Here is a 12,675-nt window from a genome sequence, read left to right on the forward strand (position 1 = left end):
AACAGAGCTAACCCTCCTAAGTATAGAGTGGTAGGAGAAATTATATCGCGTGTGTCAAAAATGGTTGACCTGTGGAAGTGTTGAGAACATGTGTTAACACAGAATCTGCAATGCTCTGGATGTAGCCTGCGAAAACAGCTTGCTCGTATTCATACCATTGCAATCTGAAGTGAGAACAACTGCAGCATGTAAAATAAAGAAAACCAGATTTTTGTGTGGAAGCCTGACTGATGCTGTTGAACAGTCAGATAAATGGTGCTCAGGCACCAAACTCTGAAGCAGTGCTTTAGAGCAGAAGCAGAGATTTCTAATATTAAACATCCAGCTTAAGAATCTGAGTGCGTATCCTGATATATGAAATGGTGGCACATGAGAGGATGGCCTGAAAGATTTGAAGATGGGTGTGGGTGTGTGTGCATGCATAGGACTCGGAATAAATTTATTTGCTTTGGGAATGGGAGGAGAGTGGGAAAGAAAAACATCTATTAAATGTTTGTGCTAGGCTTTTGTAGCAGGAAACAGGAGAAAGTGTACTAAAACTTGAAACTCCATAACCTGTCCTGAGCTCTGGCAGATCGTTGGGGATGGCATTAAGGTCAGAGTGTCTCTCTTGGAGCATCTTTGATCTGTAACAGGAGATCATTCTTGAATAGGGAGAAATCCTCTCTGTTGTGCAGGAAAATTAAAATAGAAGGTCTGTCCCTGGGAAAATTTTGAAGGCTTAAACTTAGGCATAGTTTTGAAGAGGTGCTCTGGCCTTTTTAAAGGAATGCTTCCTTGCCCAAAGTTTGGTAACGTTTGGGAGCTGAGCTTTCAGAAAGACAATTTTTTTCTGTCACTTACATGCTGGGAGTCTTAGAGTTTGTGTTGTTAGAGTCAAATTCTGCCTTTAGGGTAGGGGTTTTCTTGGCATTTTGTAGGTCTCGGTAACTCACAAAGGCCCATACTTAAGGACGTGCAATTCGAACTTTGCAGGATCCCGAGTAGGTGGCAAACTTCCAGAAGCCCCAGCTTTTCACAATTCCTTGACCATGAACTAACTTCCTGACCATGTAAGTTATTAACACTGTCCAAAAAAAAAAAAAAAAAAAATCTAGGTACACAGCTGGTGTCCTGGAAAAATGGACGTTCACTGTGAATAAGGACAATCTACTGCTACATTAATGACCAAAGTGTTCCTGCCAGCTACATGCTGTCATGGCTTTTTTTTGTTTGTGATTTTAATCATTTTCACTGGAGTAATGAACAGTTTTAAAATTGCTCAACAAGCCTCACACAAAAGGGAGCCGGCATTCCAAACCAGAGAGCTCATGTTGAAACGCTGGGGCTCTAGCCCTCCCAACCAGTTGAAGAAGTATTTGTCACCTTGGTCAGCCAAAGGTCACTCTCGGGAATATCAATCAAATTAAAAACTACATGGGTATGAAATTGAAGTTGCAACACCCTGCAAAAAATCCAAAGAGAAATTAAGCATGCAGGGCTGGTCTCCAGCAGGGATTTTGACATCAGGATGGCAGAGTGGTCCAGCATGTGGAGGTTCAGACAATAATACCAGAGACCGGCATTTGTGCCAAAACTCCGTAGCTGCTGCAGTGTGATGTTGGGAACGCATCCCTTCTCTCTGCCCCTTTTTACCTTTTATCTGCCATCTTTGTTTTAAGGACAGTACATGACAGTTACCATGTGTCCTACCACACCTGAGCTGTACTGGAAATCCCAGGTGCTGCCTGCCAAGGTGAAACTCCCTCATGTGCACAAGCCCTAAATGTGCACCTTTAAAGATGATGACCACACAATGGAGAATGACAAGTTGTGTCAAACAGTAGAGAAGGACATTCTTCACTATGAAGAACAAAAACTGGGATATAGCTTCTTTTAGTTGGGCCTAGAAGAGAGCTCAATCTCTCTTCCTACCCCACTGGACAGTTACAGTACATGCTCAGCTCTTAACAGGCCCTGAGCTGGGGGTGAAAAATCAGAAAAAAGCTGAATTCCTTCCAAGCAAATTGCTGAGGCCCTTTACAGGCATGAAGCTACATTGGTTTAGTCTAGCGGTGGTCACTTTACCTCTTGCTACTGTTGTGCAGAAGGTGTTAACTTAATAAAGAATTCCTTATCTTACTAGTGTAGCTCCCCAACAGCACCCTATTTTCTGAGTCAGAGCTCCTAGAATAAACCCTTTCTTAAATGACAAAGACCTATCTATAAAACTTACAGTAAGTGTATTCAGTTCTTAAATGAGCTTATCTGGGGAAAAGAGGGGCTAAAATAAGAGATAGGCAGGCACTGCATGTGACCACTTATGTGCTCTCTATGTGTTTTGTCTTTTGTAGATGATAGTCCTACTCCACCAGCGCCATTTGATCACCGGATTGTCTCAGCCAAAAGGGTGGGGATCAGCAGTTATTATAATGTCAGCAAGCATGAAATCCTAGGAGGGTAAGTCAGGTGAAACCAATCAACATGGAAAGCAAGGCACATATTTACAGCCAAGCACCCCAGGAGGTCAATGGAAGCAACATACCTCACTAGAGCTGAAGTCATGAAAGTCTAAGCTCTAACAGTGCTGTAGAGAGGGATGAAAACAGGAGGCTGATTTTACTGTGTGAGTGAATTTTGGCTTAAGGTTTGGCACCAGCAGACTTGGCTTGTGTTTGGTATTGTTCTAGGTCAGCCAGCTGCCCTCAGGCTTTATGACAGAGCTCCTAGGATGCTGTAATACTTTACGTCACATTGCAGCCAGCAGGACATAGAGATATGTTGTAGTCTTCTTTCTCTCAGTGGGTCCCATCTCTGAAAACACATGTAAGTTTTCACATAGACCAGCAGGTTAATCTGACAGGCCATATTATTTGATCTCTCACGCTAACATTGTTTAGGAGAGGGTGATATTGCCATTTTTGGTGGCAGCATAGTCTTGAGTAAAGCTTTGTTTCATCATGAAATCACAACCCTCCCTTGGAGGAGAATGATGAGATGGAGAGGGACAGATTGTGCACATAAGTAAGTTACTATCCTTACAGTGTGTTAACTTCCCGAGGAATAGTCATTGCATGTTATGAGGTGAGTGTAGTGAATCATACAAGTGGGATAATGTCAGCTAGAACAGTGTGTGATTTTGGTGCACCTAAATGAATAGCAGCACATCTAATCTACGTAACAAAATGGCAGCAATAAAGCAATTTAAATGAAACCCAGTAGGGAGAGGATAATTTCTGTTGCTTATAACCTAGTTTACATTCAGTGCCCACATCAGTACCACTGGATGATTTTTTTTCCCTTCTTTTTTTTCCTCTAGAGGGCGATTTGGTCAAGTGCACAAATGTGAAGAGAAAGCAACAGGTCTCAAGCTAGCAGCCAAAATTATAAAAGCTAAAGGTCCTAAACAGAAGGTTGGTAGAATGTGATATTAGTCTTTTGTTCCCCAATGGATCCCACACTGTTCTTTAGCTACACAACAGACTGTGGCCAAGTGGCTCACAAGCCATCACACTCATAGGACCTGCTGGATTGCCATTGGCTCTAGTTCTTCTCCAGAAATATCTAGTAACTCATCAAAGCCCTCTTTTTGGGTTTTCTATCTTCTTTTTCTTTACAATCTTAATTTTTCCAGCTTTCTTGTCAGCTCTTTGTGTTGCTTTGGCTTCCTTTTGTACTTTCTGCTGTTAATCCTGTTACTCTTTTCTTTATAGTATAAACATTTCTCAGGCCTGTAACATAGCATATTTCCTCCCAAGCACACGTTAGCCTTTGTTGCAGTAACTTGATGTCACTGTGAGAGATGCTGATAACAGGCATGATTTGGGCTCCTGACAACAAAATTAATACAGATGAGAAGAATTAGTCTTGCCTATTTTGCAAGCCTCATGGCCATCTGGGTCTGGCTTTCACTGGAAAGGCATGCATAGCAGCGTTTGTGTGACATTAATGGCATCAAGGGTGGGATTTGTCTCAGCTATCTGGGGTTGCTAAGGTGTAGCTGTGGCCAAGCTGATCACCATGAATCCCCTTACAGTCAATGGAGAGAGACTGGCACCACCAGAGGATGACTCAGCCCATCCTAAACTGCATGTCTAAAATTGTTGGGCTGAATGGAGGTACCAGTCTCTCTCTCCTGACTGCAAACAGAGGTTTTGAGGGCTGTCCTGGACTTTAGAAGACAGCTTGATTTTTGTATACCTACAGCAGGTTGAACCAAGTCCTTTTTTGCTTCTCTCTTTTCTTTACAACCCTATGAACCAAACACTTGTCCGTGTGGGCTCTCCCCTTCCTTTTCCCCCCAGATAGCTTATTACTGAAGCAGTCCCCCACTTGAGCTATGAGTTCAGTCTAGTAGCTCCTATGGCCTTGACATCTACCACTGCAGGAGCAATCAAAGGAAACCCTGGGTTTGGTTGCCAGAAGAGAAGATAATGTAGATTCAAGCTATGTTGTTTCATGTAGCTTTTTTAGAGAAAAGGCTTTTGAAACAATATTCATGACTCTTCACAGGATGAAGTAAAGAATGAAATCAATGTCATGAACCAACTGAATCATGTGAACCTCATCCAGCTGTATGACGCCTTTGAATCAAAAAATGACATTGTCCTAGTCATGGAATAGTAAGTGTGTTCTTTTAATTCCCTTTCTGTCTTTACCACTTTTGCTAGAATTGTCTATTTACTTCTTAGTTTCTCCTGAAATTAGAAATAGAGCTTCTTATAGATGGAAAGAACATATGAAAGGTGTTCTCAGCAACAAAAAAAAAGGAATTTAAGATAAAAGTTGTCCCATGCAGCCATTAATGCATTTTTCCAGTGATGTGCCACATTCCTGGTGCTGTAAAGCCACTGCTCCATTTGAAGACAGAGCTGTATTATATATCTTCCCTTTGTGTCAGCTAAGAAACAGACCTTTCAGAATATCTCCAGTTCTGCGAGACAAATGAGAAGACATCTTAAACCGAAGAGGAACCAGCTTTAGATGTTGTGCCTAATCCTTATACTGAGTGCCTGAATGAATAAACCTGGTTTTTATGTGGGGTTATCAGGCTAATTAGGCACAAAATAGCTGCCTTAAAGTAAAATTAAATGGATGTTGTCTTAAGGAAGCCAAAAAGGGCATAACTAAAACATTGAAAGGCATGGCAAAAGGTTCAAAGTCATGTGAGTTTGTCTATTCTGGATATTTTCAGATAGTCCTCTGAATTTGATCTGCATGATTAACATATCACAAAAGGTAAATATCTGTGTAGCTATGAAAGGGTAAGCTGGAAACATCCTGAAATGTGATGAGAAATTAAGAATTCATTTTTGTTTACTTTAGAAAGTTTCAAATTGAAATTTTGGGTCATGTCCCTCTTAAGCTTTGAGGGTGGAGACTGTGGATTTAAATGCAGATTCTTCTGCATGTTGTCTTGGTTTTCCATGTGACTTCAATAATTCTCTGGTACAAAAGGATGACTCAAGACGACATAAAGTTCAAATTTCAAGACTTTCATACCTGTCAATGGATAGGAGACTGAACTCTCATACGTTGAAGAAGTTTATTCCAGTAAGCATCAGAACCTAGTTCTTAGAAAGTTCAAATCAGAGTACAGGCTCATATTGTAGACCTACCTTACTGAACTTGATTGTGAATGATTCAAAATAGCCAATAGTATAAATTCTGTATTACTCTAGTTGCATGGGATTGGATTTGGACTTGGTCACCACTTTGTCGTCTTTCTCTCATCAGTGTGGAAGGAGGAGAGTTATTTGACCGAATTATTGATGAAAACTACAATTTGACAGAGATGGACACTATCTTGTTCATAAAGCAGATCTGCGAGGGAATTCAGTACATGCACCAAATGTACATTCTTCATTTGGATCTCAAGGTAGAGAATTGAGATATATGTTTTGTGCAATGACAGCTGTAGAAATTCTTATTTTTAATGGTAGCCCATACAGCTTAGCAGATTCCCATGGCAGAAACAACAAAGGGCCTTATTCTGCTTGCAATTCTTGTAATTCTGTATTTGTAATGTGTATTTTCTTTAACTACATTGAGATCAGTTAAATTACTACAAGGTTAAGTAAATTACATGAGAATTGTGGTTATATTTGGGGTTGAATTTTCCACAGACTGATTTTAGAGGAAGCCAGCAGCTAACAACAAATACCTTGCTATTTTCATTTCTGATATTTGGATTTCAAGATACTGTGCAAATATTATTTAGTTCAGCTGCACAAGATCTCTGTTTTACACATGAACTGTAGAGTAGGAATTATCCCCCTTTTTTACCAAGCAGAAACCAAGTCATGAGTGAGCAAAACTAAATTCAAGGGTCATTTGGGATCAGTGGAGACCCTACACATCTTTCTGAGGGCTATACTACACTGTCATGGTCGTGAAAAGGCATCAAGAGATAACTAGCTTAAGGGAAAATTCATTAAAATATTCTTTCTAAAATGAAAGAAATAAAAATAGTCAGTGGCTGATGTAACAAATACAGTACATCTGTGTTGAGTTAGGCAATAGCTGCCAGTGCAGCTGAAAGCCCAGAGAACGGTAACAGATTCTCTGCCACGTGCTTGCTTAGTTATCTGTTCTATTTAACTATATACACAAAAAGTCCCCTCACTTTTTAAAAAAAAAAAAAACAAACAACCAACAACCACTAATTTCACATCCTTACTCTGGTTGACTGCTAATGGTTAACTGTCACCCCTTAGAAAACTTTGGTTGTGAAGGTATTTTTCACTAGACCGTATGTTTGTGGTGGCCCTTTCTCCCTTAACCCAAGTTTTTATCAAATAATAGACTCATTTCTTACCTCTGTTCAGTGCAGGAATAAAACAGGATGATGTCTTTAGTTTTGTGACTGGCTATAAAACTTCCTAGTGATCCCTGAGCTTTGCAACAAAGCAAAAAGAAACAAAAAGTGCACAAGACAGTTTTCTGTTTGAGATTTTTGTTACGGCTGCTGTTTTTGGCTTGTAATAGCGGAGTTAATATAGGACATCTTTAATGTCAGCCTATATATTATTGCAGTGGTTAGGCAAATGAGCAGATGCTTGTTGGGACCTGCTTCAGCTGCTAATCAGTGACCAGACTCACTTTTCACTTTCTTTATAAACATCCAGTTGCCTAGAAACCTGTCAAGCAGAAGTTCGCACGGTTCTTTGGGACACATTAAGTTTTCGGAGATGGCAGAGTTTTAATATGAGGTCAAACTGCTGACAAAAAGATGCACATACAATCCAAGAAATTCTTCTCAGAGACTTCTCTTCACGTGCTTGCCAGCTATGGCTTCTCCCTTCTGTTTTGCTTGTTCATAGATTACTGTCAGTAACAAATATGTTTGGGGAAGAAAGCTTGAAATTGAAAGAAAATCATTCTGACCATAATCATCCAGGACCTCAGAAACTACGGACGTGCGGTGTTTAAAAGTCCTACATGTAAAATGAATTAGTAATGGTGACAAAGGTTAACTAATGTTTTAAGTGCTGAGGGCTGTTTTGTTTCAAAGAAGACTCAATGAGCAATAAGACAGAGTAGCTATAAAACTGCTGGCAGTGAATCTGAGGCTGTATTTTAGGTATTTACATTTCAAAGACAATTGGCCAAATTCTATTCTCAGTCCCTTCTGTATGAATTTGGAGTAATTCTAGGAAGTTAGTGGATTCCTGCCAGGGAAGTGAAGAACAGCATTTGGCCTTATGAAAATCTGGAGGGATTTATCTGTGAAACCTACCTTTTGCTAAAATATCTGAGAAAAACATAAAGTTAATGTGACTGGCTTAATATAGCAGTGTTCAATCAGACAGTTACTGTCAGGACATTAATGAACTCAGAAGCTTAACTGTGTAAGATAAACTTCACAGCCCCAAATATTTATTTATTTATTTATTTATTTATTTTTAATCAGTGTCCTCATATTAAGGTCTGTAAAATCATAGTGCCAGCATCCTGAAAACCCTCTTTGGGAGTCTGTATTCTCTGTCCCACTCCCCCTAATGAGCTCTTTATCTGAACTGGTGCCTTATGCCAAATTGAAAAGCTGAGGAGAAGAAAAGCAGTTGCAAGGCACAGAACATGTAACCCCAGTTGCTGTGTGATAGTGAGGAGGGGATACCCATGCAGAGAAATCTGCTCAAGGAGGAAAGCCAAAGGTGCTTATGAGATGATTGCTGTGGTTTTAGTGTTTTTCTCCCTACAGCTTACTAAAAGCCCAGTTTGTCATACTTGTTTCTCGTTAAAGTGTTTTTTGGTTTCTCTTGGCAGCCTGAGAATATCCTGTGTGTGAATCGAGCAGCAAATCAAATAAAAATTATTGATTTTGGATTGGCAAGAAGGTATGTGCATGTTTTCTTGCTAATCATAATTAGGAAACAATGAAAAAAAATTAAATTTCTACAATGACATCCTACTGTTTTTCAGACAAATTTAATGTGGCTCTTTTAACCAGGGATATCTTTTAATAAGGAATGTTTGGAGTAGAGTTAAAAAGATTGGTTCTGAAGCCTTTTTTTTCAGGTAGAAGGTTGAAAGAGTGCTGATTCTGACTCAGCATGCACATACGTAGATTGGAACAGCTAAAATGAACAAAAACAGTGGCACATCTTGTCTGGTCTCTTGTTTCTGATGTTATAAGATTCTTCAAAAAAGTATGTAAGAGACTATCAAGGGCTGTTACAATATGTCCCGTGTTATATCACTTTCTAGTTTAAATAGGTACCGTAACCTCAGTGAAGGATTTACTGGTTAAAAATTTCATACTGATGATATGGAGAAGTCCAAAAAGGGTGATAACAGCTGCTCTGAGGAGTCTTGGAAATCTGAATGTCTTCCTTTGTGTAGCAGTTGGATTTTGCCTAGAAGTATGATATAAAGCTTGCAAAAATTTTTCATTCTAAGTATGGGTATATTTATTTTTACTTTGTACCTCTGTCTGTCTTTGTTTTCCTACTGAATTTCCTATATGCTTCTGAAATCCCCCTATGTGCTAAACAACTTATGATACAGCTTTAGTTAGAACTATATGTTCTCTGTTAATGTTTCCATTTCCTAGATATAAACCCAGGGAAAAACTTCGAGTTAACTTTGGGACTCCAGAATTTCTTGCTCCTGAAGTTGTGAATTACGAGTTTGTCTCCTTTCCCACAGACATGTGGAGTGTAGGAGTCATAGCTTATATGCTGTAAGTAGAATTCAGTCTCTGCTTTGTAAGCTGTTTCGGGGTTGAACAGTGTCACTCATCCAAATTTGTTGCTATACTGGAAGGTTGACAAAATTTGTACTCAAAGTAGAAAATGTAGACCTTTTTCCAAATTTTATATTCAATAATCTCTCTCCTTTTTCAATCACCATGAGCTTTTCTTCTTTGTTTCATTGCACATATTTCATGAGCATTTTTGAGCATCACAGTTCCAGAATAATGTAGACTGCTTGGTAAGTTCCCAGTGGGTATGTGCAAGAGTGGTCAGAGGTCTAGAAAATATGGACTACCATGAATGACAGTAATGTTTGGTTTGTTAGGAAAGAAGGGTGATTATTTGGGCATGTAAATAGAAGAGAGAATGAGAATGGTCTGAAGACTTTCTTAGACAATAACATGTTGCAAAGTAGGCCAGAAGTAACAGAACAATCATAGGTGGCACATTGGAGATTGTGTACAGTAAGGGGAAAAGACAGGAGGATTGAACATATATATATATAATTTTTTTTTTTTTATTTTAGCCTCAGTGGATTGTCTCCTTTTTTGGGTGATAATGACAATGAGACCCTCAACAATATCCTTTCCTGTAGCTGGGATTTTGAAGATGAGGAATTTCGAGATGTTTCTGATGAGGCCAAAGATTTCATCTCAAAGCTTCTCATCAAGGAAAAATGGTATATAATCTCTGTATCTTTGAAATGTGTGTTCCATGCCATCATGTCAGAGTTGTCACTTGTACTGCTTCATTGCAGAACTATCATGACTTATCCAAGTGTTTTATGTCCATGTAGACATTATAATGCCCTTTTATCGATGTCGTTCATTATATCCATAAAATGATCTGAAGTTACCTAAATGTATTTTTGCTATGAAACCGAAGTTAACTTTGTGGATTAGCTGCCATCTGACGTAGTGTCCTGAAATGACAGCATTGAATGATAGCAGAGCACATGACCTATAGGAGATAATTGTTGAATTGTAAGATTCTAGGAAAAACACTTACTAGCATTCTGGTTTTCCTTTAGCTGGAGAATAAGTGCAACTGCTGCCTTAAAACACCCATGGTTAACAGACCACAAGCTCCACTGCAGAATCCAGGTCCCTAAATTTAAATATCCTTGTGCATTGTAGATCTGCTTGTGTTGCCACATCACTATTTGCTTTGACATTTTAATTATCGGTTTTTGAGACCTCCTTGCTGCTGTATTTCTTGCTGCTGTGAGCCATGTGTGTCCCTTTGCTTTTATTTAGCTGTTATAATTTGCATGCACACACTTACTCATCAGTTCTTGCACGCCTGGAAATAAATATATGGTCATGCAATTGCTGTGTGTTGCAGAGTGGATCCATTTCTTTGCAAAATGTGATTATTTACAAAATGAGCACTGATTTACCATGTGAAGAGAGTTTTCCAGCTGAGGATGGTTTTGCTTCCTGTTTTTGAAAACCCTTTCAGGTTTTCCTGAACTTCCCCTTGGGTGTGGTTAGATTTCATCCTACTTCTTCCCACGGGATACCTTTCCCAACAGAGCCTGGAACCTCAGCCACTGCACGTCTTTGTACTTAGGCACCTTCTTGCCCTGCTAGGGTAGCCAGCTTAGTGGCTGACACAAAAGAAACAGTTGTTTGTTCACGTGAACAGTTACACTGGGCTGAGTTGGAGGATCAACAAGATTTTTAAATCATTCTGAATATTCCTCTGTTAAATAGTCATTGAGCTTGGGAGATTCACACTGTTGATGGGCTTGCTGTTGGCTGAATCTAAGTGAGTCCACTCTGTAGTTCATGAGGGGATAATTTTAAGCAGGTTTCAGAATTTTTACAGCATTGGAAGTGCAATACTCACTTCCTCCTTTGCAGGCGAACCACTTCCATTTAAATAGAATGACTGCTGTGTTGCCTAGTATGTACATGGCACGGTGCCTTTTGAACTGTAGCCATCGTTAAGAATTAAGAGACCATATTATTAATTAATAAAGTAATATTACTAAAATAAGAGCAAAGATTTTGATGATAGGAAAGGAGTAGTAGCTCTGCTGGTGTGATGGTGTGGGTTTTGAGCAGGATGGACTGAGTAGTACCCTGGCAGCTCTCTCCTTGCAAGATGTTCCTGTTATACACAGTAAGGATAACAAGTAGTATAAAATGGAAAATAATATCAAATGAATTATTATAATTTTTGTTGAAATGTAATTTTCATTATAATCTCCCAGAACAGCAATACCCATAAGATTATTAGATTTATAAGTACTCAAACACAGTAAAAATAAAAGTTTGTCAGAGGTAAGTATCTCTTTAGAGGGTTTCATAGGATACAATTTGACTCCTTTAGTTGGGCCCTAGTGAAGCTCTGATTCTATAACCTGAGGAACAGGCTATCTTTTCCAAATGCTGCAAGAATATGGGCTGCTTACCTGCTGTGCTGCTTCCTATCCCCAATTTTCTTCTGGGGAAACCCTGCTCTAATAGAAACTTTACAACTCGTGCTGTCCTTTGTAGCTCCTCCCCTTCTATTTTTTGTTTATACTTCTTGTGCTTTACAACAATAGCTTCATTAAACATGCTGATGTGGTGTTCTGCCGTTACCTTAACTAGAGGTAAGATGTGACTGATCTTCAGTTAATGCTCCAATAACGGTATCTTTTATTTTCTTTTTTTTTTTCTATTTTTTTTTTCTCTTTTTCCCTAGAAGAAGGCTATAGATGTGTCCCAAGCATCCCCGGCTCAATAACCTTTCTGAAAGAGCTGCCAAACAGGTTTGTTTTGGGTCCCAAGTGTTTCTTCAGACATAAATACTGTAGCCCCTGAGGAAGGGATCAGTGGGCAGCCAAAAAGCTTGCACAGTCCAAAGTGCATGATCCAAATTGTATTCATCACTACCATCCCTGCTGTTTAGAAAGCTTTCAAAATGTAAACTGGCTCTATCACTTATACCAAGTCACAGCAATGTGGGAGAAAAAAAAAAAATATCAGATATATGAAGCCATATGTGCTGCAAACCATGGCCATTTTAGAGTGAATAGTTATATTCCCACTGGCTCTCATGGGGCAGGATTTCACCCAATAATTTTTCAGTGTTGAAAGCTTTCAGGTTTTGATGCTGTGGTTAGGAGTATGGTTTAAAAAGGGGAGAAATATGAAAAGTAATTACTTTTTCACAAAGGCATGGGCCCAACCCTCAGGGCAGCTCCACTAACTGTCGTGAAACAAAAGTGAGGTGTCCCCTAAAGGAAGCTGCTCCACACTTTTGAGGACCAAATTCTGAGAGGGCACTTCTCTGCCCTTTTATCCTGTAGCAACCCAAACAATTTTGACAGAGCATCTCTCTGTGTCTTTTTTTTTTTTTTTTTTTTTTTCTGACTCTCTGTCTTTGCCCTTTCATTAACAAACACTTAATTAGTGGTTCTCAGGCTGGCTTGGTAGCCTTCCCTGGGGATCAGGGAGACTCAAGTCTGCTTTCATGTTCTGTCTTCAGTTTTTGACCAAAGCTTACT

General features: G+C 39.3%; 1 protein-coding gene across 1 annotated transcript in view; it reads left to right on the forward strand.

Moving 5' to 3' along the window:
• LOC104521279 (myosin light chain kinase family member 4) overlaps positions 1–12,200 on the forward strand; it is a gene marked incomplete at its 5' end in the record, with an annotated part of 14,440 nt that extends 2,240 nt beyond the window's left edge. Inside the window, 10 exons of the mRNA XM_010163226.1 lie at positions 2,334–2,439; positions 3,299–3,392; positions 4,492–4,601; positions 5,716–5,857; positions 8,248–8,318; positions 9,035–9,163; positions 9,703–9,855; positions 10,207–10,279; positions 11,884–11,925; positions 12,120–12,200. Coding sequence (XP_010161528.1) covers positions 2,334–2,439; positions 3,299–3,392; positions 4,492–4,601; positions 5,716–5,857; positions 8,248–8,318; positions 9,035–9,163; positions 9,703–9,855; positions 10,207–10,279; positions 11,884–11,925; positions 12,120–12,200 — 1,001 coding nt within the window. The remainder of the gene's footprint in view (positions 1–2,333; positions 2,440–3,298; positions 3,393–4,491; positions 4,602–5,715; positions 5,858–8,247; positions 8,319–9,034; positions 9,164–9,702; positions 9,856–10,206; positions 10,280–11,883; positions 11,926–12,119) is intronic.
• Positions 12,201–12,675: the final 475 nt, after the last annotated feature.

The sequence above is a fragment of the Antrostomus carolinensis genome, unplaced genomic scaffold (genome assembly GCF_000700745.2).
Source record: "Antrostomus carolinensis isolate BGI_N321 unplaced genomic scaffold, ASM70074v2 scaffold1260, whole genome shotgun sequence".
NCBI classification, from domain to species: Eukaryota; Metazoa; Chordata; class Aves; order Caprimulgiformes; family Caprimulgidae; genus Antrostomus; species Antrostomus carolinensis.